The sequence below is a fragment of the Panthera tigris genome, chromosome D1, assembly GCF_018350195.1.
Source record: "Panthera tigris isolate Pti1 chromosome D1, P.tigris_Pti1_mat1.1, whole genome shotgun sequence".
In the NCBI taxonomy this organism is placed as follows: Eukaryota; Metazoa; Chordata; class Mammalia; order Carnivora; family Felidae; genus Panthera; species Panthera tigris.
This window is the reverse complement of record NC_056669.1, coordinates 98,457,066-98,480,424: the sequence shown is the minus strand read 5'-3', so window position 1 is coordinate 98,480,424 and position 23,359 is coordinate 98,457,066. Positions and strand designations below refer to the sequence as shown.

The following is a 23,359-nucleotide window of genomic DNA, read 5'->3' as shown; positions in this document are numbered from 1 at the left end:
AATCCCCTACGCCACTAGCTATTCTGTCCCTCTGCCCATCTATCCTATGTTCCCAGCCCCACCAAAGAACACTCCTTAGATTCCTGGGATTTTTAATCACTGGGAAGAGAAGTCAGGTGAAAAATATATGGAGCTGCTTCTCACTATGCTTTCTAGTGTAATTAAATAGTTCAGTACAATATCTAGAGAAAACAAACAAAAGTCAGAGTAAATGCAGAAGAGCTCTTCAAACTCTCAGCGATCACAAATGAAAATCAAATAAGGTCTTAAATGCCCGGAGAAGCCAACCGATACTACCTGGCCCACCCACAGGCCCTACGTTGACAGGAAGCCAAAGAGGCTTCCTGACGCTGTAACACTGCCAGGCTCTCTATGAGCATCCCTCAGTGGGCCAGCTAATCGGGATGAAGCTTGTCCTACATTCATGCAGCAGGAACCTGGCAGATCACTGGCAGATCACTGGCAGCAGCTGACGATCCCTGTGTTAATTATGTACACCTGACAAAGCTCCCCCTAAGAAGCAGCGGTGATCTCAGTTGCTGTTATCCTAAATGATACGACAGGGCCGTCTCTTCAGCTACAAAGACACTTTCCATCTGAAAACGAGTAGAGCCCATAATGTGCAATGAAAGCCATGAGAAGCGGTATGAGGGGCAACAGCCAGATCAAATGATTCATCATACGCAGGGCTCCTGACAAGCACCCATAGGCCTGAAATATCTTCTGGAGAATCCTGGTATGGCAGAAGGAGGGCTGTAGTTACCTTTCAGACTGGGGAAGGGTGTGGTCTTCTCTCGGGCACCTTTGGTGGGCAGCGTGAGGTTTGAAAGGCTGAAGCTTGTACTGTGGTTCCGATATAGGCTGCCTATCAAGGGGAGGGTGTGAGAGCGAGGAGTTAGGAGCATAAGTGTATCATCATCTCCATCTTCCTCCTTTTCAAACATAATCCCAGTACCTCTGATCTACCTTAGAGAGGACCAAGTCTAATTCAGGGCAAACATGGGGGCCACTGTCAGGAGAGCTCAAAACCCAGTAAGAACTTTCTCTGACTACCTCCCATGGGGACGGACAAGTGTCCCATCAACTGCTAACTCAGCATGAAAGCCAGACAGTTAATGCACTTTTGGTCAAAAGTTGGTGCTGTCCCTGTCTGGCTTCTGAGAAAAACTCACAATCATAATTATACCCAATGTTGGCTTTCTCTGGCCCCTGGGCTGTCCTCAACCTTTAACTGACACCACCCCTCATTTCTGGAAATATTCTCTAGGCACAAAAGTCACCTCATATAGATTCCAAAGCATGTTCATGAAAAAGTCCTTCATCAGGCAAAAAAGGTATTAGATATGTACCCAAATCAAATATGACCAGAATATTTCCACAAGATATATGTACAAGTGTATGATTTTTAATATAATGATTATCTTTCAGTTGACCAGCTGTCTTACCCGAAACAGACTGAAATATCTGGGTATAAAGATAGTGACTACTCTATGTCTCTGTCCTTTATTGACTTCCCTTGGAAATACCTTATTCACTATCACCGCAACAACCTGAACTGGGGCTTGACAATGCCAAGCCAGTTCTACCTCTGAAGTTCTAAGCAGCATCCACCATAGTCAGGCCCCACTGCATAGAAAACGGGACAGAGGCATGAGAGCAGAAGGCACTTACTGGCAAAAGACATGATGCCCCCGAAGCCCTCGGTGCTGTTGTTGGAGACGGTGGAGGTGGGAGAGCTCGCTCGAGAGTCTGATTCTGCGTCTGAGTCACTTGCCAGTTTCAAGCTGTTGGGCCGCAGCAGCTTTTGAGCCCTTGAATGCACAGTGGCACCTATGAGCCCCAGGCAGGGGTACCTACTCTTGGAAGTGTGGGCCCTATGCTACACTGCAGTCACTGCTCCCTTCCCACAATTTCTATATGCCTAGATCAAGGCACCACCATGGGATGGCGGGTCACAAGAGCATTCAGACTTCTCTTTCTGATTAACCCTCACCCGGGGTCCTCTGTGGTGAGGTCCTTCAGTCACCCACCTAGAAGGAATCCCCAGGCTCTCACCGATTGCCATTGACATGTTGGCTGAATCGGGGAGTGTAACTTTCCCCCTGCTCATCATCATCTTCCTCAGGGGGAAAGCCATATTGGGGCTCGAAGTATGGATTGTCATAGGTTCGCCGGCGCACTGACCCCTCTCCAATTTCTGTCTGACGCCTGTCCGCGGTCGATTTGCCAATGCTGGGAGGCGTGGTAGGGAGGGGCTTGGAAACGCCTACTGCTGCCTTATCGTCCACCTCCGTTGAGTCAGCAGGTTCCTAAAGGCCATATTAAATAAAAACTGGTCACCTGGTGCCCAGTGATACCTACCTACCTCAGTTTGGCAAGGCCAAGCCAGGTCTATTAGATTCCCATCTCCTATCCTAAGGGAATGTGTGAGAAAAGATCTCTATGACACTCCTGCTCTCTGTCCCCACAAACCATGCAAAGGGGACCTTAGCTAAGCCCTGAACAAAGCCCGACGAGTTCCTTCTGGAGTCAAAACTACGTCTCTTAGGCTCTAAGCTATGGGATGTATAGAGAGGAAGACAGGAAGACTATGAAGAGGCAAATTAACAGCTTCAGCCTCGCCTTCCTAATGGAGGTATGACCCACATAAGTAACAGTTCTCACTTATCCGCCCTTCCAAGTCCTCACGTACAGAATTAGCTCCATGGACGACGGTGCTGGGGCTACTGCTGGCGGTGGTGCTGGAGCTGGAGCGCAGCGGGGGGTTTTCCTGAGGGTTCTCGCTGTCTGGGCCAGGTTCCTCTGATTCCTTCTGGTTCTGCAGCTCAGCAATCTCCACCTCACTGGCATCCCCCAGGGCTGCATGCGTCAATGGATCCACATCTGCCAAAACCCAAGGTGGCAGGTACAGACCACACCATCCCAGAGCCTCCAACCCCTCCCAGAGCTGGCCCATCTCAAGTACACTTACTAGGGGTATCACCATTGATGTCACATTTCATCATTTCACTGACAAAGTCACCAAGGGAGGAGTAAGAAGAGCTTGAGTCATCATAATCCATGCTATCACTGCCACTGCAGAGTGAAGAGCACAAAAATAAAAATAAAAATAAAACAGAATGAAGGGGCAGGAAAAGTACCAGCAACCAGCATTAGGAAAAATAAAAAGGCGAGCATTCTCATACACACACACACACACACACACACACACACACTGGACTGTTATTCAGCCATAAAAAAGAATGAAATCTTGCCATTTGCAACAACATGGATGGAGCTAGAGTGTATTTTGCTAAGCAAAGTCAGAGAAAGACAAATACCATATGATTTCACTTATATGTGGAATTTAAGAAACAAAGTAATCGAACAAAAGAAAAAAGAGAGAGACAAACCAAGAAAGAGACTCTTAACAATATAGAGCACATTTGGCTACTGGAGGGGAGGTGGATGGGGGGACGAATGAAATAAGTGATGGGATTAAAGACTACACTTATCATGATGAGCACTGGCTAATGTGAGAATTGCTAGATCACCGTATTGTACACCTGAAACTAACATAACACTGTATGCTAACTATATTGGAATTAAAATTAAAAACTTAAAAAAAAAAAAGAGGAAAACTCTTAAGGTCAGGGAACAAGATAAAATAAAGAAGCTAACACAAAACAATCAACCAAAATATCATCAAGGCTTCAAACACTAATGTTTAAGTCCTATGAGGTTCTGCCATAGTGCTCAATAAGGACTAGCGAGAGCCTCTCGGCCTTAAAAAGCGGTTTTGCTGCTGCTCACCTGTCATCAGTAGGGTCCGAGTCAGAGTCACGCTCTGGTGGCACACTCAGTGCCTCTGCCAGCTGGGAATTGCTATCATAGACTCGATAATGGATAGGCTGCAGCTGATGAGCATACCACTTTGGCTTGTCACCAATCAGGGCTGGATCAAACATATCTACCCACAGAGAAAAAAAGAATAGAGTTAGCAACAAGGAGGAAAAAAAACAAGCAAAACATAGAAGAAAGGTAGGGAAATGTCTAAAGCAAAATAGGAATGGAAGGGGCAGATCAAAGATGAGAAAAGGGAAAAGCAAAGGGAAGAGCCATCAGGAGGACAAAGAGGCAGGGGCAGGTGGACTCACTGTTGTGAATTCGCTGGAAGGCATAGTTGGTGGGGTTAAGGACCCATTCGCCAAAGTACTCCACAGCCTGAGTCCTGGCCAGCTTCTCAGCAAAAGGAGTCTGTCGGGGACGTGAGGCTAGAAAGGAGCCAGCTTGAAAAGCTACCACAGGCCGAGGGAAGAGGCGCAGGGTACGCGTGTGCATCTGAAAACCCTGCAGCACGTTGGGGGAGTTGAAGAAGCGGACCATGGCCACTCTGGGGAAGAAGGGGATGGTGAGATAATTCAAGTCCCATACCCTGCGCTAGAAGGATTCCTATGATCCAAGGTGTCAGACCACCTCCCCAAGTCATCATTTCACAGGCTTCCAACATCAAAGGGGAAGGGATCTTAAAGAATCATCAATTTCTTTCTTCACTCAAGGCCTAAAACGCCTGAGAGTACGATGAATTAATTCTTCTTTGCTTTTACTAAGGTGACAAATATACCTAATGAGAGAGCAGAACCCAATCTAAGCACCTGTGATGATCTAGTCGACTTGGTCGTACCTGGTTGCAACATCCACAGAATCTACATCATTGCCATAAATGAGTGGGTTGAATTCAGTGGAAGGTGTGGACTGCAAGTCGTTAGAGGGCCTTCCCAAGAGAAGGGGGATCTCTTGGCCTTCATGGAATTTCTCCAGATTGAGGATGGGCTGGGTGTTGAGACTCATGCTGGCAAGGGCCTGTGGAACAACAAGAAATCCCCTATAGAAGGCAGATTCCTGGGCAGCTGGCCAATCTCATCTCCTAGGAAAGAGCCTTAATCTTTGAAATCAGAATCCAAATACCGTACTTTAACCTTTAGAAGATGATCTGAGTTATGTAGCCTTGCAGTTTAAGCCAGGTTGGTTCAAGGCAACCTGATCAAATCTGAAGTCCAGGGCAATAATTTTCAAATTTATTTTAGCCATGAAATGTTCTTTTTCAACAACATGTTGAAATCTGTATGAAAATATAAACAACTGAGACACATAAAAGTAAAGCTTCTCTGAAGGACATAAGGAACCCAGAACCTCACGTGCTCAGTGTTACCAGCCTAAATCAGCCCCTATGAGGCTCCATGGGGCAGTTTGAAAACCACTGGTCTAGACCAGCAGGGCTTCCTTAAATATTGGAGTCATCGGGAATGTTGTTAAAAATGCAGATTTTTCTGGTTCAATATATCTGGGGTGATTCTGCACTTTTAACAACCGCAGGCAAAAGTAACACTGCTGGTCCATGGACCACACTTCAAGTAGCAGGGGGGAAGGACACAGGATTAAGGAGCCCAAGGATCTTAACTCCTACCAACATTTAAAGCACCATTCTATATATCAACCTCTCCATCTCATTAGTCATACTAAAGTAACCATCAAGAATGAAAACACTGCAAAGGAAGACAGAGAACTTTCTCAACTTGCAATCCTCACAGACTCTGCAGTAACAAGACACCATATTACATCAGCAAGGATGATGAGAGGGATGCTATAAAATGACCTATTTACACCAAGCAGAGGTACTGCTTAGCAACTAAGACAACACAGAGATTCCTGAAGACCCTGAAGATGACAACAAGGATTCCTAAAAATAAATACGGAGCTATCTACTGGTGGTTCTACATAACACATACAACAGGGCAAAGGGATTCCTAAAAATAAATACGGAGCTATCTACTGGTGGTCCTACATAACACATACAACAGGGCAAAGGGATGGGGCCTTGTCATATTTTACCTTCAGGTACTGTGTTCAGCATGCAGGAGAGGAAGAAAAGCAATGAAAAAATGTATTTAGGAGATTATTCAAAGAGAGGAATTTTTGAAGAAAGCATTCTTCAGGGACCTAGAGGTCAATTCAGGAGGAAAATATAAAAGGAGCCAGACTATCCAAACAACTAGTTCTTTCCTTACAGGACTGAGAGAACACTCTAAGCCACAAAGAATGGTACACGTGACAAGAAACAGAAAATGAAGGTTGTTTTTTTTTATATATATATAGTATTCTAAGTATTAGAGGGTGGGAGGCATACAATGAATTAGAAGATATCTAATAGCCTTTTTGAGAGTCATCCTGCCACCCAGAAATGTGATACACCTCTTCTTAAGCCCACCCGAGGCTAAGAAAACCTATTCCACCTGAGGTCCGAAGGGAAACGGGCTCTCACAACAGCTACAGCCTCTGCAGCCACCCTGGAGTAGCTACCGCTCCTTCTCCTCTTCATTCTTCACTCACCTGCTTCAGATGCTTTTTCAGCTCCAGTGATTCCGGTTCTGGCAGGATTGGTAGCACTTCTGCATTGGTGGGGGCAATCACCTACACCAGAAAAAAGACAAAAGGCACGACCTTAGAATTAATCGCTCAGGAGTTACTCTTACGTAAGGGTAAGTGGAAGTTGTATACACGGTATTTTCACATATATGTGAACATGTATATTATACATACAAATATATTACATATACACGTGTATTAGGGGCACACATATACATGGCTGTGATATATATACACACCTGAAAAGAAATATACCTCAATGTTACGGGAAACTACGTCCAGACAATAGGACTATGGTTTTTCTTTTTTTTTTTCAAAGTTTATTTTGAGAGAGCGAGTGTGCACGTGTGGGAGGGGAAGAGTCAGAGAGAGAGAGTGGGGAGGGGGAGGGGGGAGGGGGGAGAGGGAGAGGGAGAGGGAGAGAGAGAGAGAGAGAGAGAGAGAGAGAGAGAGAATATTCCAAGCAGACTCCACAATGTTAGCATGAAGCCCAAAGCAGGGCTCAAACCCATGAACCGTGAGATCATCACCTGAGCCAAAATCAAGAGTTGGACCCTTACCCGACAGCCACTCAGATGCCCCTGGTTTTTATTTATTTCTTTACACTTATTTGTATTTTCTAAACTTTTACTATAAACAGATATAAGGGCTTCCTGCTGAAATTTGAGTATATTCACACCACAGAATATTACTGTACATTTTAAGCCTGAAAGGCACTGTCTTACTAGAAACCATACCCAGGAAAACCATGAGATGACTTACACCATAGGCAGTGGTCCCACAACCACAACTGCCTACTGCTTCTAGATGCAGGGGAGCACTTCATTCTGGCAAAACTAAATCTTGTACTCTGGGTCTTAACCAAGGGCCTATTAGCCAATAAAGTAAAAGCTAAGCATTAAAAAAAAATGGTATCAATGAGTCACACAAGAAAAATCACCCACCAACTGAGGACCTTCTTGGGAATAACCTAGAAAAACAGAACACAATCCTATTCTGGACTCTATAATATCTCAGCCAAGAACCTCACCCTGTTGCTGTCCAGATCCACCAGCCATACATCATCAGGCATTTTGAAGTCCAGTTTGTAGAGGAAGAAGCTGGCAGGGACCCCAATGATGTACGGAGTTGGAGCCAACAGTAGCTGTAGAAAAAAAATAAGAGGGTAAGAAACAAAAACTAAACATATTTCGATCACTTATCACATGAGGATTTTTCTTGATGAGGAAATGCAGGTCCATAATCTCTTTTCCAAAACTCTTGAGGCTAGGTGTGTTTTAGTATTCATAATTTTTCAGATTTTAGAAAGGCGACAGTATATATTCTGTATATTATGTAACACCTACAGGAGCATGGCCAGTAACCTATAATGATTAACATTTACTTTGATAAATAAAAACCACAAATAACACAAGTTTTGCCATCAAATCAGTTCAAAGTTAGGTCATGTTTTGCAGACAAAGAAGTTAGAGTAAAGGATTGAAGACCAGTACTGATTTACAACTTCTTGGCATCGGGCGTTCTCCCTCAGAGCTGGCCAGAGTTGGAAGACAGAGGTGACAAAGCCAGAAAACACCTGAAACTCACCTGTTCTGCCGATGCCATGCAGGTGGGCAACAGTGGGATTACAGGAAACATATACTCCAATGGGTAGATCATCGCCACAAACGCCATCACAGACATGGAAAGGGCATTGTAGTCTCGGGACTGTAGCACCACCTGCCACAAGCCATACCATAAGGATCATTCAACTGCCTAAATAAGGTTTATGGGGAAAGTTTCCAGTGCTACAATTTAATTTCCATTTCACCATGTGTAGGGCTCCATGAGCATGGCTTCCACAATTATCCCTGCCTCATGCCTTACTTTTCTGGCTCTTGTTCGCCCAGTGCCAGGACCACTCATTAGACTAGAACTACTGATACTTCCAGAGAATTAGTTCAGTCTAGCTAAGGATAATTCACCTGAGTGGCAAACCCTCTGAACACATCCCACTTAATTCAACCCACATCTACTGAGTACTGCCGTATACCTGGCACCATGTTACCTCCTAGAGACAAAAAGATGAAAAAGATGTAGTCCCTGTCCTTAAAGATCTAAAAAGCTGGCTCTCTCACCTTGTGCTCTAACAGGATGCAGGTTAGCACCTGAAGACAGGCATCCACACCCAGAAGTTCCAAGGGAAGGTGCAGTGGGAAATCCACTAGGGTGAATCGAGAAGGGTCTGGAAGAGCAAAGGTCAGAGCTTGTTGGAGCTCCTGGGGTAGGACTTCAATGTCTACTCGCTTCTGCCCAGAAACAGGCACCGGGGAGCGCAGCAATCGATAGATCCAGGCCTCAATCTCTCGAAGGTCATGCAGAAGGGCACTTGACTTCTCCTCCACTAGCAATGATCCAGTAAAGATGCGCCACATAGTGTCCCTGAGGAACAGACAGCAGGAAACAGATGCGTAAGCACCAGGAGCTGATACCCCAAAGCGACCCAATGCAACCATAGAGAGTAAAATGCTGACAACTGGAAAAGCCCACCCTTTGGGCTCAGCTAGGACCAGAGAGAATATACAAGGGTGAAACAAGTATAAAAATGTATACACAGCAGGACTTACTGTCCTGCCTGCCATGAAATGTCGAACTCCAAACATTATTATGGCAGGAAGTTTAACTCTGCAGCTGTCTTTCGCTTAGAAAGGACTAACACAAAAATGCTTAAATAGGTATGAAAGACCTCAGGCTTTTTTTTTTTTAAACAAAAGTTTATATAAAAGGATATAAGACAACGCTTCATTCTAGCTGTCTGAAGGACCTCAGGCTTTAGAGGCAACTTCCTGCCCCTCACACACCAATTATACCTCATCTCTAACTGCTTCCCTCTCTTCTGACCATCAGTGGCAAAGTGTACCTTTGTATGCCTCGAGGGATGCCTAGTTTCTTGCCCAGCAGCCGCTCACTGCAGCAGTCCACCAGACGTTTGAGGGTGTACAGACATTCTCGGAAGGTGGAGAAGAAGGGGTAGTGGCTGAGCACACACAAGGATGTCAGAGTACTGTTGCGGGAACGGCTTCCTGCCTTGGCCCGGGGTTTGCCCCGAGGAGACTGATTCACCTCAGGGGCAGAGTCAGCATTGGGAGGCTGCAGGGACAAGCCACTCTCCGAGCTCTCAGTACCAACTTCTTCTGAGGCACAAGTGGCACGGGGTCCTTCCTTCCCACGGGACCCTCCCCCACCTTCCCCCTTCTCCTTAGGCATTCGCTTCTGGAAGGAGCGGTAGAAGTTAACACAGATGCCGTAACGCGTGACTCCAGTGTCCTTGTCAGTGAGGGTGAAGACGAAAGAAGTGTCATCCCGCAGGCTCATGCGTCGCTGCCTCACACTCAGACAGCCCTCTGGTTGGCAGAAAAACACAACGTCTGGGGGCAGGGGAAACTCAGCGTGGTCCTCCAGCGGGTATCGCCGTAGCAATTCGGGAGTCTGGGCCACACTATCACTGCTCGGGTGCCTGAAGAATATAAAGACAAATTCAGCAGCCTGGAGGGATAGGATGTTGTTTCAAATTTTAACCACAGTCCAGAAATAAAGCTCAAAATGCTATTTTGGATAAAGTAACCTAACTGCACGACCTTGGAAAACTTGGGTGCTGCTTGCCACATTTAGCTGGGGGGCTAAATGAGGTCTGCACTGTCATGAAGATACCCATCCTGAAATGCAAGGAAAATCGCAGCAATAGAATTATCACTAATACATTAAGATGATTAGCACTTTTAAAAGGTGTATTAGCTAATGAATTACCAAAAGAGCATATGTAGGTTGAGAAAGAGCACAGGGTACTTTTTTTTTTTTTTTTTTTTACAAAATAAGGAAACTGAAGTATACAGGGTATATTTGCCCAAGAACACAAAGATGCTAGATAAGAGCAATTCTGTTCTGTCTCTGTTCCTTTGGGCCAATGCTCTCAATCCACCTGACTGCTATTTTCACTAATGGCATCAATGTTCCTATGAGGGTAAAATAATAGAGAAAGAATGAGATATCCAAAACAATGTGGGCATGGGGAAAGGGAATAATTACAGATGTTGTGGTTATCCCAAAAGACAAGACAAAAACCAGTCTCTTCTTGGTTACCTGGCCCCTACGATCACTAGATAGTCAAGTAACCGAGGACAGAACTTCTTCTTTTGCACCATGATTCCAATTCATCAGTTCATCTCAGAGAAACTTCAAGGCACCGCACAAGGAGTCAATGTTCCCAGGAGGATTTCTGATATTATCTGAAAATTCAAGTCCAATAGGAAAAAAAGTACTGATAAGATCCACTGCTGGGTGTAAGGGACTCATCTCTCTCAGCTTCATTCCAGCAGGGTCATAGGTCAGAAGACCTTCCATTTCAGTAGTAAAGATGGGGAAACATGACACTTTTCCTAGCCTAGAGCTTGGTCTAAGCTTTTGAACTCACAGGGCCAAATGTCAAGAAGTAGGAGAGGGATGCCTGGGTGGCTCGGTCAGTTAAGCGTCCAACTCTGGATTTCTGCTTAGGTCATGTGGAGCCTGCTTGGAACTCTCTCTCTCTCTCTCTCTCTCTCTCTCTCTCTCTCTCTCCCCCTCTCTCTCTCTGCCCCTCCCCTGCTCATGCTTACACGCACGTGCGCTCTCTTTCAAATTAAATAAATTTTTTAAAAGTAGGATAAACAATGGCTCACTTCCCCATCCCCACAAACCAGCCCATTTCCAGCCTCACTCCTGGTGCTCTGTTTCTGAAAAATAGAGCCCGTTAGTCTAAACGGGACTGTCATTATGATAATAAAAACTAAGTCACTTCTAGGACAGCTCCAGGCTGAATCAGTATCAAACCAGACTCTAATCAGTACTAATCTATACTCCTAGCTCTATATGAAAACCTAATTATTTCCTGAACCAAACATGCTGCATTCAGCTTCATGGGAAACTACCATATAAATTGTACACTTAATGCACTGAGACAACAACAGTGGGCTACTGTACCCTGTGCAATCTCACATGAGGAATATCCATGCTCCAACTGCTCCATCTAAACCATTTTTCTTCCCTCTTCAAGCAAGAAAGGGGCTCACTGGCTATCGCTACTAGCTCTGCCCTTGGTGCTGAATCATAGTCTTTTTTTTTTTTTTTTTTTTTCCTCTACTCTAGTCCCAAGATTGGAATCAGTGATACAACACACACAGATGAGACTTTGTCCTTCTATCTCTAATAGAAATTAAGAATTAGATGCAGAAATAATAGGATTTCTGCAAGGACAGGAAGAGGTGCTCAGTAATTTCTAAACCATAGACCAAAATTAGGAAAAGCTTACGTGGTCTTAATTATAATCTATATCCTGTTGGGTGTCCATACACTTCCCTAAATAAAATGGTTCACTCCACTACAAGCTACCCTCGGTGCATACAGAAATGTACCTCTGTGCTCCACACATGGCCACACTAGGACCTTCTTTACTGTACACACAGACATTCCCATTACACTACACACACACCACTCTCTTCTCTGCTGCTGTGTGCACTTCCATACATAGACATGCACACTCCCTGTATGCTTAAGATTCTATTTGATTTAGATAATGAGAAGCTCTATCTTTTTTCTTCCCTACTTAATAATAAATAGACCGCTCTGCAATACCTCTCAAATCCTCAAAATTCTGCTCCCTCCCTTCTGTTGCTCCCAATAGAGGACCTGCAGGTAATAGGATTCGGGTTTGTCTCCATGGCGACTCTGGCTCCCAGAACTATTTATAGCATAGCCGCAGCCCCTCCCCTGCTTGGTGACCGCACAGTGCTAGCAGCTGCTACTCCAGAGTCAGCCAGGGCCCATAACAATTCATTCTCTTTGAACCTAGAGACACTTCTTCCACTGACAGCACCCGCTAATTATTAGGTTATCTTCTTCCCTACCTATCTTTAGTTTGCACTTTGTCCTACTTCTGGATTTTGAGAGATTTCTTCTTTCTACACAACCAAAACCAAGTTTCTAAAACATGCCATATGCTCACTTCTAGGTATCACTAACACCCAAAAAGTCCTTTGGTTCTCTCCAGTGCCATGGAGTCATGAGCAAACCGCAGTAGGTGGGGCACTACTATAAAGTTGATTTCAACTCCTCCCAAGCAGAGTAAGAAGGGGAGGGAAATAGAGAAATGAAAAGGGGCATAGGTAAAAGCATAATTTGTTCTATAAGTATGTGCAAAATACTTAGGATGAGAGCCAATGTATCTCAAAACAGAATTTACAGAGCCAGAGCTCAAGGCTAAGCCTTGAAATCTATTTTACACTGAAAATCAAGAGCCCTTTCCTGCCAAAATCTCAAATATCACACCTGAAGTATCTTCTACTGACATATTAGGGCATCAGGCCTCTAGCCTTGATGAGATCCCAGCCCTCCCACTTGAGAAGCATGTGATAAAACTCAAATCATTATCATGCTCTACAACGTTCATGTCCCTCCAGAGCCACGAGGACCCCAAGATCTTGTGACTATTCTAGTACTAGTGATAGGATAGATGCTTAGCCACACTTCATGTCTCATCAATAGCCACTACCTCCCGTTATTCAGATTGCAGGGATAACCAAGGCTTTTCTCTCCATTCTCCCTCCTCTCCGTAAAGCCTCTAACATCACCTATAACTCACATCCTGTCTTCATACCAACCCAGGCTCAGACTCTGCCTCTTGCTTCAACCATGTTTACTAAGGGGGAGTCCCTGGTTTCCAGCTCCTATATTCCAAAGGCATCAAGCCCTAAACGCATACCTATCTGCTGAAGTCCTCCATCACCATCCACTCCAGATGCAGATTTGGAATCCACAGATCTTTACGTTCTCTATGTCTTTTCAGCCTACAAATGGTAACGTTAACCAACCCTTTGGATTCGTCCCTCGTTTGGGGCAGAATGTCATAGTAAAACCACAGGAACCGGAGAGCGATATGACATCTTTGCTGACGTGAGCACAACAGGAGGCTCTCTCCCCTCCTACCCAGGCAGTGACCTTGCAAGCGCATCAGCACAGACCGGTCAGCGTGGGGGAGAACGAGAGCAATAAGGCAGGCAATAGGCAGGGTTGGGGAGGGGGGGGGAGGCCGGGCAGGAAGAGGAATTTAGAGATGCACGAGGATAGGAAGGGAAGCAGTTGCGGCAAAGATTAAATGGTGTCTCGACCCTCCAACAAGCAGTTTTGAAACACTTCCTCCCCCACCCCACCCCCCATTTTTTTTTCCCCAAAGAACCAAACATGGTCTCCAAATCGTGATCAAATGTAAGATGCACACACACATACACACGCGCGCACGCGCCAGGTGCTTATCCCGGCTCGGCCCCCGGGCTGGACAGCTCTGCCCGCCCCCTCACCTGCTGGACAGTTCTCACCCGCCCCTGCCCGGCCGGCAGGAATCGAACCCAGCCGCCGCGAGCGGCGCTGGGTCTGACAGCCCGCACCCGGTCCGCGGCCCCGAGCGCTCTCACTCCTAGCCCCGCCCCCTTCCCTACGGACTCCCCTTCCTCTCCAGACCCCACGCCCCCCACCTCCACACACACGCCTCTTAGGGCCTCCTCAGAGGCCGCTTCCCCCAGAACCCCTGTTTCCTGTCAGAGCCCGTTCACCCCCGCGAGGAGTTCCTTCCCAAATATCCTTCCAGGGCCCCCGAGTGGCCCGGACCTTCCTACCTCCCGAGCCTGGGGGAACCGGCCAGGCCCAGTCAGACCGCCCCTGGCAGCTGAGCGTCGGTCGCTTGCCGGCGCCGCTTCCAGCGCGCGCCAGTTCCGTGTCTGCCCGGGGGGAGGGGGGGGGGGGCGCGTACCACTCCGAGCCCGAGAGGGAGGGAGAGGTTGAGGGGGTCGGGGGCTGTACCATGCACCACTGGGGGGGACAGAGCTGCACCAAGCCGAGCGCTGAAGGGTGGAGCCAACCTCGGGAGAAAGGCGGCTACGCACACACCTATCCGAGTGGGAGTGGGAAGGCGATGGGGAGCGCTGGGCCAGCCCAGCGCCAAGCGTGCCAGGGGGAGGACTCAAAGGAATACCTTTTGTTCAGGTTGCACAACGAGATTTTAATTTGACAAGGTAATAGCGTCCATTTCGACGAAATGTAGATTAACCTGGGAGCGACTTCTCAAGATGAAACTGCTCTTGAGACTTTCTGAGCGTCCCCCACACCTCACGCTTCCTCCCCCTGCAAGCGGCTTGGAAGTGCCCAGCAGCCGGGGCTGCAAAGCCGCTGCCCTGGAGGTGGAGCCTACCAACTCAGGGACGGCGGGGGGGACCGAGGCCGGAAGGCGCGGCCCGCTGTCTCACCTACAAGGGAGCGCGCAGAGCGAAGGGGACGTGAACGGTGCCGCGGTGTCCGGTGGGAAATGGAGTCCAGCCCTTCCCACAAGACAAACCTGCAGCAGGGCAGCCTACACCCTGCTGTCAGGGCACTTTTCTTCCTGTCCCACAAGGCCGGAGGCCCTAGAGGATGGGCTGTTGTACCCTCTTTTTTAGGTGCCAACGGAACACCCGAGGCATTATGAGCGTGCCCACGAAGACAGGTGCATGACTGGGGTGTTAGTTCTGAAACTTCAACCTCCTACCCCGCCCCCCCCCCACCTTAGAAAGACAACACAATCCCACCTGGGTCACTAAAAGGGAAGGGGGCATCTAAGCCTCAGCATTTCATTTATCCTCATGGGGTTGGTAGTCCCCTCTCACTGCCCAGGCTGTCACTTGTGACTTGTCTCTGTTATGCGTCTGGAGGCGGATCCTAAAGGAGGGTTTCCTCCTCTACGGTGGCCGTGCCCCCACCCCCAATCCAGAGATTTTTTTTTTCTCTCGTTCTATCTTCTTTTTGGTCTTTCTGTACAGACAGCGCCAGACCTATCAGTGAGGCAGCCCCCAGGCATTTATGGCCAAGCCGCAGTGACAGTGGAGAATTTCTCTTGGGGCCCTGTGGGGAAAACAGGAAGTGGTGGAGGCAGGAGGGGCAGGGCCCTGGAGAACCTTGTGCAAAGTGGCCCCCAGGTTCATCCATTTGGTTGGGTCAGTACGATCTTCAAATGGAGCACACTTCTAGCAGGACCCTCACTGCCCAGCAGCCACAAAACTCCCAACCCTTTGACTCTCCTTTAATGCCACACAAGGATCTCCTTTGCCCAGCTCCCAGGAATGTTTGCCCTTCTCAGACAGCTCCACCTGTAGGAGGCAGCCAGGCGCCTCAGCCATCCAGCCCAGAAAACAGAAGATATGGGGGAAGAACAGTCATTCGTGCACATCCCAGATCTCAGAGAGCAGCGGGGGAAGCTTTTTGTCCTGCAGGCGCAGTGCAAACACTTGCTCTGAATGAACACTGCTCAGGGTCCGGAGGCTCACCAATTTCATTAGCATCCTTGGGAACATCAGTCGGTCCTAGGGGAAGAGAGGGACAAATACAGGTTCTGTCTCTCCCCAGGGAAGGGGCAAGGGTAGGGGAGTTGTGAGAGAGGTACCAAATTGTCTGTGCAAGATGTAGTCAGGGAAGGAGTCTTGAAGGGAAAACAGGTGTGTCAGGGGATAAGCCTGTGGGGAGGAGGAAAAAGGGCACCATCGGGAGACTCACATGGGGGTGGTGGATGGAGACGTAGGCATGCAGAGCCTCCACGTATGTGTGTTGTAGCCTCTCTACCTGGAGCTGGTCCTGCACATTGGGCCGGTCTACAGGTCACCAAGAGAGTCGAGGAGCAAGTCTGGCCACGGTCTTAGTTCCATATCCCAAATCACAACCCCCAAAATAGGGACATGCCACACCCAACATCTCCCAAAGTAGCACGACATGGGCTTCCACCCCCACAATTCCTGCCCCATGGGGCCTGCAGCCCCCTCTTGGTGCAAGTCTCTTGCTCCCTTTCCCTCCTGCCCCTCCTCACACCTGCAGAGAAGATGCTGATGGCGATGAGCAGAGCAAACTCAGCATCATTGAGCTGCAGCTCATTCATGGCTCTGGAGAACTCGAAGATGGGGTTGATGAATTCCACCTGTAGCCCTGGGGAGGAAGAAGGGAGGCGGGGGCATGCAGCACGAGCCGTGGGAGCTTCCTTCTCTCCTCCAACTCAACTTAGGGGAACTATTGGGAACGCACGAAGAAGTCTCCAGGGCTCTGCTATGTAATGTTAGGCAAGTTTCTTAACTTCTCTAAGCCTCATCTGTGATATGGGAAGCTCATCTGAACTTGTAAGACTGTTGAGACAGCTAAATGATAAAGCATGCAAAGCACATAGTGCTGTGCCTGGCACATAGGAGGTGCTGAATTGAATGACAAGGATAAATTCTTCTATTATTGGCATTTAAAAAAAATGTTTATTTATTTTTGAAAGACAGAACGTGAGCAGGGAAAGGGCAGAGAGAGAGGGAGACACAGAATCCAAAGCAGGCTCCAGGCTCCTAGCTGTCAGCACAGAGCCCAACTCAGGGCTTGAACCCACAAAGTGCAAGATCATGAACTGAGCCGAAGTTGGACACTTAACCGATTAAGCCACCCAGATGCCCCTATTATTGGCATTCTGGAGGACCCCACATTACTAGAAATAGAGGCAACTCTTATTTTTGTTTACAAAGAAAACTTTTTCACTGGCAATAGGCCTTACTTGTTTGAATACCAGAGATAACATGTTTCACATCCCAGCAAGAACACAGCAATAAGGTTGAGGGTATGGACTATGACAACAGACTGCCTGGGTTGGAGTCCTGGCTCTACCATTTATTGGGTTGTGTGACCTTGGGTAAGTTATTTAAGTTCTCTGGGCCTTGGTTTTTCCATCTGCAGAATGGAGATAGTAATAGTACTCATCTCATGATGGATCCTTATTATAACGTGGCACATACTATATAAGTGCTTGTTAAATAAGTAATAGATTAAAAAAACAGAGCCAGATTTCTTGCTGAGGAGAGTGAAGTTCAACAAACCATGACCTAAAGTCGTGACATCTAAAGAACACTTCTCCCATCACACAGTCTCCCCCACTCCACCCTATCCCCTAAGCTCTCTCAGATTTCTTTTAGCAACCATCTGCTAACTTTTCCATTCAAGGCTTCTTGGTTAGTCACTTCCTGTACTTTCACCCTGATGTTTATCAAGTGTGTGCTAAGACATTTAATGGACAAGCCCCATTTTATAAAGCCTTTCTTGTTGAGGTGTTGAGCCTCCAATTGTGCCGAACAGCCCCTTTGTACAGAGAGGAGGCGGAGGTTCTGGAGATGGTCTGTGCACCCTTGCAGGGTCTGCTCATGTTATCAGGCCACATCATTAGTGGCTGCAGCATATAGTAGTGGGTGTAGAGAGGGATGAAGACCTGACAAAAGAGGGCCCCTGCTCCTCCTTCCCAAGATCTCGCTGACAAAAATAAATGAAAGGCAAATGTGATGGCATCACAACTGCTTATATAAATGAATCTATAAATAGGTGCAGATTCAGATGGCACAAGCCCGCGAGTGCTGCAGGAACACCCGGACATGAGAATGGCGAAGGGTTCAGAAAGGAGGAGGTTAGGAAGGAGGAGGAGGCCACGCTTGGGAACGACCTGGATGATAAGCATTTACGGAAAAAGGCAGAGAAAAGGAGCAGGGCTGGGTTTTTAAAGCTGGAAAAAAGTCCTCAAGTTGCCCCCATTAGGCGCCTATACACTCCAGCAGCACACAGGGCACTAGAGAAGCCAGGAGATGTGACAGATGTGCCATGCTCTATAGTTAAGGGAGGCCTTCCTAGAAAGCTCAGAGTGGCCTGTATTGGACAAGAGGCATATGAGCTGGTCTGAGTCACCAGAAACCAGACAATGAGCTCTGTCCTGGAAAGCAGGACCTACCAAACCCCAAGAATGGAGTCATAGCATTGGCCCTATTTTACAGACCCACTCACTCAGGTGTTAAACTACTCGGTCTCCCGTTGAGCCGAAGTTCCAGTCCCTCCAAAACACCCTCAGCCGTCCATTCTTGCCCACCCCCACTCCCATGACACAAACATTACCAGCAACTGGATATGAGGAAGCCAACACTGCTTAGCCTACAAGTAAGGATCAAAGAGCAGCGCTGTGAACGAATTCTTGGAGAAAACATTCCAGGTGTAATGCAGCACGGGGAAGGGAGTGTTCACTCTTAACCTAAAATGGCCCTGAAGTTGCCACGTTTCAGCTTCTGTTCCACAACTCATCAAAAAAAGCATTTGAAAGATAGGGTGAAGTCAGTCCACACGTTCCTTAAAGGGCACCACTGAGTTCCTTATTAAGTACTAAAAGACTCGGTGCAAAATCTTTTCTTTAGGCAAAACATCATCCAGAAGCACAATATTACACGGAGTTTCTTGTTTGGCTCAAGGAAGAAGGACATTCCTCTGCCTCTCTGACCTTCCTCCAGGGTGACAATTCCCCAGAACCCCACCTCAGATTCCTTAGAACACTGTTTGAGAACCACTGGCCAAATGCAACAGAGGACAGGGGTCTATTTGGAGCAGCTGAGAGAGGCCGATCACCATTCCAACTTTCTATCTTGGGAAAACAAGAGAAGCCTTCCCTGAACAGCCACCCAAAGCCTGGGCCTGTGTCTCTGTAGTCACTATGAGCCCAATGACCAAAAGTGTCTCTCCATCCACCCCAATCTTTTCTTGATCTCAGTTCTCACCTGCCTTGGCAAAGTCTTCCCGGTTGTAACTGAAGTCCTTGAGGAAGGTGATACTCTCACTCCCAGGGTTGTACCTCCGAGACGTCTCCAGGAGCATCACCTGCACACAACAGCAGACCTCAAACAGGGACTCTGCAGGCTGGTCTCGGCATGAGGCACTTTCAACTCCCCATGCGGCTGTCGTGAAGCCCCTGCCAGAGACAATCCCGCCCCGGTCCTCCCGTCATCCCTCAGCCTTGCCAGCCACCTCAATCGCAGAGGTCTTCAGTAGGGCGATCTGGTCCTCCCGGCTGAGCTGCAGGAAGCCAGGCAGCTGTTTGGCGAAATCAACGATCTCCTGCACAGAGACGATGGCCAGCTCCGTGAAGTGGGCAAAGCGCTGCTGACGGGCCTCCCGGCTCTGGGGATCTGGTGCCATGGGCCAAGGCTATCCAGAAGGGCAAGGACGGAAGACACAAACTATACTGAGTCGGATATCAAGAAGCCAACCATGCCCTGGGCACAGCCACCTGTCCCCAGCTCCCTCAGTTACCGTGACTCGGAGCCGGTCAGAAAAAGAGCGTCTGTTACACTGTTGCTGGGCAGCCACCAGTTTCTCAATCATGCCCCGCTGTTCTGGGCTGAGCTGGGGCAGGACTTGGGGAGGTGAGGACACCCTTGGGGGCATGGATGTGGCCTGAGCCTGTTCTTCCTCTTGCCGCTTCAGTTTCTTTAGGCGGATCTGCTCTTCGGACAAGACACCTAAGGACGGGGCCGGACGTGAGGAGGGAGGAAAAGGGGGAGACAGGAAGCAAGGATGGGGCACAGGGGTAGTTTGAGGCTCCAGAAAAGCAGAGAGCATTGAGTAAACATAAGGAAGAGATTTTAATCTATACGTAGGGACCATGTAGGAAGGCCCTGTAGGCTCAGCTGCCTGTCTACCCTCACACCCTGGCACCCCTTTCCCAGAAGCCTCCTCCCCAACTCCTGCCCCCAGACACTCACACTCTTCCCGCATGCCAGCCTGGCGGCATTTTCGAAGGCGACACTCCTGGCACTTGCGACGCATGTAGGTGTCCATGGGGCAGTGGCCCCCACTGTGGCAGACATAGCGCGCTCCTTTGATGACGCTGCGGCGGAAGAATCCCTTGCAGCCCTCACAGCTCAGCACGTTGTAGTGGAAGCCAGAGGCCTTGTCCCCACACACACTGCACAGCTCATTCCCCAGCATTTTGGGGGCTGGCCCCTTTTTCCGTTTTTGCGGACGGAGCTCTGGGTACAGGGAAGAGCCTTAGTGTTCTTCTCCAAGAAAAAAGCTTGGTGCCCAGTTGGCCACTGCCCTGAGCACTCAGTGACCTTCATTCCCTTCCTAGTCGGTTATGAGAAAGTAGCTCTCATATACCAAGTGCTATTATGTCCTAGGTATTGTCTGAGCCTTTATATGCATTGATCCATCCTTACAACAGCCATAACAGATAGATACTATTATTAAACTGGTAAGAACAGATGTTACACTTGCTCTTAGCCAAAAGGCCAAGAAGCGATAATACCATTATTACTTCCATTTTACAAATAAGGAAACCGAGACTCGGACAGGCCTAAGGTAGAGACAAAATTCACACTTAGATCACTCAAGTCTAGTTGAATCCAAAGCCTTTGGACTTAACCATGATCTTATGAGGTAAACGGCCCTAAGGTACCTCTCCCAGATCCAGGGAGCCCCTGCCTCCTCCAAATCCAACAGCTCCTCACCTGTAGACTCTGGAGGGGTACCCACCCCAGGGAGCAGGACTATGGGCTCTGCTGCCTCCAGCCCTGCCCCCAGGGAGTCCCCAGCCGACTGGGGCGTGCTGGCTTCCTCCCTGAGGACGCAGTTGCTGACTCCCAGCGCCTGGCCACTTGCATCTTGTGCATCTGGCTCCCACAGCTCCACTGCAGAGTCTAGCCCCAAAAGAGAGGCACAAGGGGGGTCTCTCAGGTCCCTCCCATCCACTTCCTCTGTGTCCTTCTGGGAAACTGCAAACTTGTTTCTACCCCTAGAGGGCGGCAAAATGTTGGCTCAGGCTTCAGGCCCCTGGGGTTCATGCGGGCTCTAGGGCTAGTCACTTACAGTCCCCTGTACCTCAATACCTTAAATGAGGATGTTAACCTCTGTCCCCTTGAGGGGCTGATGTGTATCAATTTCAGAGATCAGACAGAACTCTTCAAAGCCAGTGCTGCTAAGCCCTGGACACGCCAGCTGTCCCCAGCAGCAAGCCCAGATTGGGAGGGAACAGCACCAGAACCAGTGTAGATAGAGGTAGTCTGGGCAGAAGGAGGCAAGCAATACCAAGAACGACTCTAGACTGCTCTCTGGGGTATGGCAGAAGGCAAGTAACGAAGGAGGCTGATTCCTGAGGGAGGAGAAGGGCTGAGATGTGGGCTCAGGGGAGAGGGCTGGGATGAAGAAGCTTACCAGGAGAAGCATCAGGCACAGGGGCCTCCAGCCACAAGGACATCTCTTCCTGGAGCCCTGGACATTACCAAGGGACTCTCCTGCAGGAATGATCCATGTTACAGTCTTCAGAACCGGGCTCCTTTCTGGCCTCGGCAACTTTCTCCTCCTGATCTTATCAGTACTGATATATCCGCTAACATTTACTTGCTGTATACGTACATATCAGCCTGTTCTAAGGCTTTATATGCCTTTCTCTCAATATTCCTATGGATGTCGTTACTATTCTTTCTTTTTTAAGTTTATTTATTTATTTTGAGAGAGAGAGAGACAAACAGACAGCACAAGCGGGTGAGGGGCAGAGAGAAGGAGAAACAGTATCCCAGGCAGGCTTCGCGTCATCAGCACAGAGCTCCTTGTGAGGCTTGAACTCACGAACCGTGAGATCATGACCTGAGCCGAAATCAAGAGTAGGACATTTAACCGACTGAGCCACCCAGGCACCCCAATATCATGACTATTCTTAAGCTCATTTTACAGATCAGGAAACTGAGGTTCAAAGAGATTAAGTAAATTGCCTATGGCTACACAGTTAGGCAATGGTAGAGCCAAGATTCCAATTCTGGTCTGACTCCAAAGTCTTAGCTGTTGACCACCATGCCACCTCTTCTCCCCAAGGACCCCTCCAGGCCATCACAGGGTGTTTGGGCACATCTGCCCAGCTTCTGTCAGAGCCCCTTCCTCTTACTCCAAAGTAAGGACAGCACTGGGAACAAAGTTGGCCAGGACCAGCTCACTCACTGCTCACTCACACAGTAAAACTCACTGCTTTTTAGACACCCTCACTACTGTCACTTTCCAGGGTCCCGGCACAAACCTCCTGCCTGTGGGAGTCACTCCAGTTCACAGCCAGGACCCCCCTCCCCCAGAACCCTTCAGAAGTTATTCTGGGACCTAAATAGAATCCTGGTGCTGCCTGGGCTGCCATCACCATTATCATCCTTCAGTTCTCCCCAGAGACCACTTTCTAAGATCTACAGGGTAACCTCCCTCCCACCCCAGACTCACACACAGAGCCCCAGGCCAGTGCTGAGGAACAGACCCACCGAATCCCCAGGCCAGCGGACTTCCAGGCTGGGACAGTCTCTGGAGCCCCCTTGCTGGGAGAGGAGGATGGTGCAATCCCCTGTCCAGAGGCCTCGCTGGCTGGCAGAGGAGCCGGAGCTGAGCAAGTGAAGGACCGGAGCCCCAGAAAAGTAATGTGGGGAGAGGCTGAGGGGAGGGACTGGTGAGGGGTCGGGCCACTTCTCCTTCCTGCTAGGCAGACTGGAGACGACTGACCAGAACCCTGGCCGCAGTCCCCCACACCCACGGAGCAGCTTCCCTACCATGCTGACTCCTCCCCAGCCCGCCGCCCCTCAGCCCAGCCTCACCCCTGCTTCCCTTCCCCCAACCATGACAGTCGCATTTCCCTGTAGACCAGCCCAGTTCCACGTCTCTCCCCTTCCTCTCCTCACCCCGGTGCCTCTTAGCTGCTCTTACAGAAAGACGGCCTCCCAGGCACCCCCACCCCAATCCCGGCAGCCTCCAGAGTCAGTATTCCCTCCCCTCCATAGACACCTCGTAGAGCAAAGGTCCCTGCACTGCCCGGAATTGCAACACTGAGCCCCAGCCTGCTTTCCCAGCCTCCCTCCTCCTCTCCTGCCTCTGGGAAAGGGCCAAAAAGCTCTCCCCACAAGCCCCGGGCCTCAGCCAAGCTGGTATCACTCCAGAGGTGGAAAGGCAGGTGCTTTTCCTTCCAGGGAGGCTTTCTGAACGTGGGTGCCCTGCAGGGGGCCACCGAAATGTGAAGAGGCCAGGAGAGAGAGGAGGAGCAATGGCAGGCCTGGCAAGGAGGTAGGGG

General features: G+C 48.9%; 2 protein-coding genes and 1 pseudogene across 25 annotated transcripts in view; all 3 read right to left on the bottom strand.

Annotated features, from left to right (window-relative positions):
• Positions 1–14,892, bottom strand: part of MADD (MAP kinase activating death domain) — a 40,801-nt gene extending 25,909 nt beyond the window's left edge. For 4 of the 16 annotated variants that reach the window (XR_006208550.1, XM_042959147.1, XM_042959138.1 and 1 more), the window contains exons 1-15: positions 14,088–14,343; positions 10,525–10,670; positions 9,305–9,901; positions 8,523–8,826; positions 7,993–8,124; positions 7,436–7,549; positions 6,370–6,450; positions 4,664–4,842; positions 4,137–4,372; positions 3,793–3,949; positions 2,972–3,075; positions 2,693–2,883; positions 2,056–2,309; positions 1,672–1,811; positions 764–865 (exon numbers count right to left, since the gene is read on the bottom strand). Coding sequence is in view for 15 of the 16 variants with exons in the window: in XM_042959147.1 (XP_042815081.1) it covers positions 764–865; positions 1,672–1,811; positions 2,056–2,309; positions 2,693–2,883; positions 2,972–3,075; positions 3,793–3,949; positions 4,137–4,372; positions 4,664–4,842; positions 6,370–6,450; positions 7,436–7,549; positions 7,993–8,124; positions 8,523–8,826; positions 9,305–9,901; positions 10,525–10,586 (2,653 nt within the window). In the remaining variant the exon portion in view is untranslated. Of the gene's footprint in view, positions 1–763; positions 866–1,671; positions 1,812–2,055; positions 2,310–2,692; positions 2,884–2,971; positions 3,076–3,792; positions 3,950–4,136; positions 4,373–4,663; positions 4,843–6,369; positions 6,451–7,435; positions 7,550–7,992; positions 8,125–8,522; positions 8,827–9,304; positions 9,902–10,524; positions 10,671–13,177; positions 13,445–13,772; positions 13,849–14,087; positions 14,344–14,443 lie in introns of those variants that run through there. The other 12 variants (XM_042959141.1, XM_042959142.1, XM_042959143.1 and 9 more) reach the window with 8 other exon arrangements.
• Positions 14,893–15,038: 146 nt separating this feature from the next.
• NR1H3 (nuclear receptor subfamily 1 group H member 3) overlaps positions 15,039–23,359 on the bottom strand; it is a 14,237-nt gene continuing 5,916 nt past the window's right edge. For 4 of the 9 annotated variants that reach the window (XM_042959151.1, XM_042959153.1, XM_042959152.1 and 1 more), the window contains 9 exons: positions 21,478–21,557; positions 20,775–20,963; positions 20,028–20,294; positions 19,576–19,784; positions 19,291–19,470; positions 19,044–19,143; positions 16,303–16,416; positions 15,994–16,088; positions 15,039–15,803 (listed from right to left, as the gene is read on the bottom strand). In XM_042959151.1, the coding sequence (XP_042815085.1) occupies positions 15,657–15,803; positions 15,994–16,088; positions 16,303–16,416; positions 19,044–19,143; positions 19,291–19,470; positions 19,576–19,784; positions 20,028–20,294; positions 20,775–20,963; positions 21,478–21,520 (1,344 nt within the window). In that variant the 5' untranslated portion in view covers positions 21,521–21,557 and the 3' untranslated portion in view covers positions 15,039–15,656. Of the gene's footprint in view, positions 15,804–15,993; positions 16,089–16,302; positions 16,417–19,043; positions 19,144–19,290; positions 19,471–19,575; positions 19,785–20,027; positions 20,295–20,774; positions 20,964–21,477; positions 21,558–22,524; positions 22,843–23,359 lie in introns of those variants that run through there. The other 5 variants (XM_007082137.3, XM_007082143.3, XM_007082142.3 and 2 more) reach the window with 5 other exon arrangements.
• Positions 20,443–20,567, bottom strand: LOC122231640 (annotated as a pseudogene).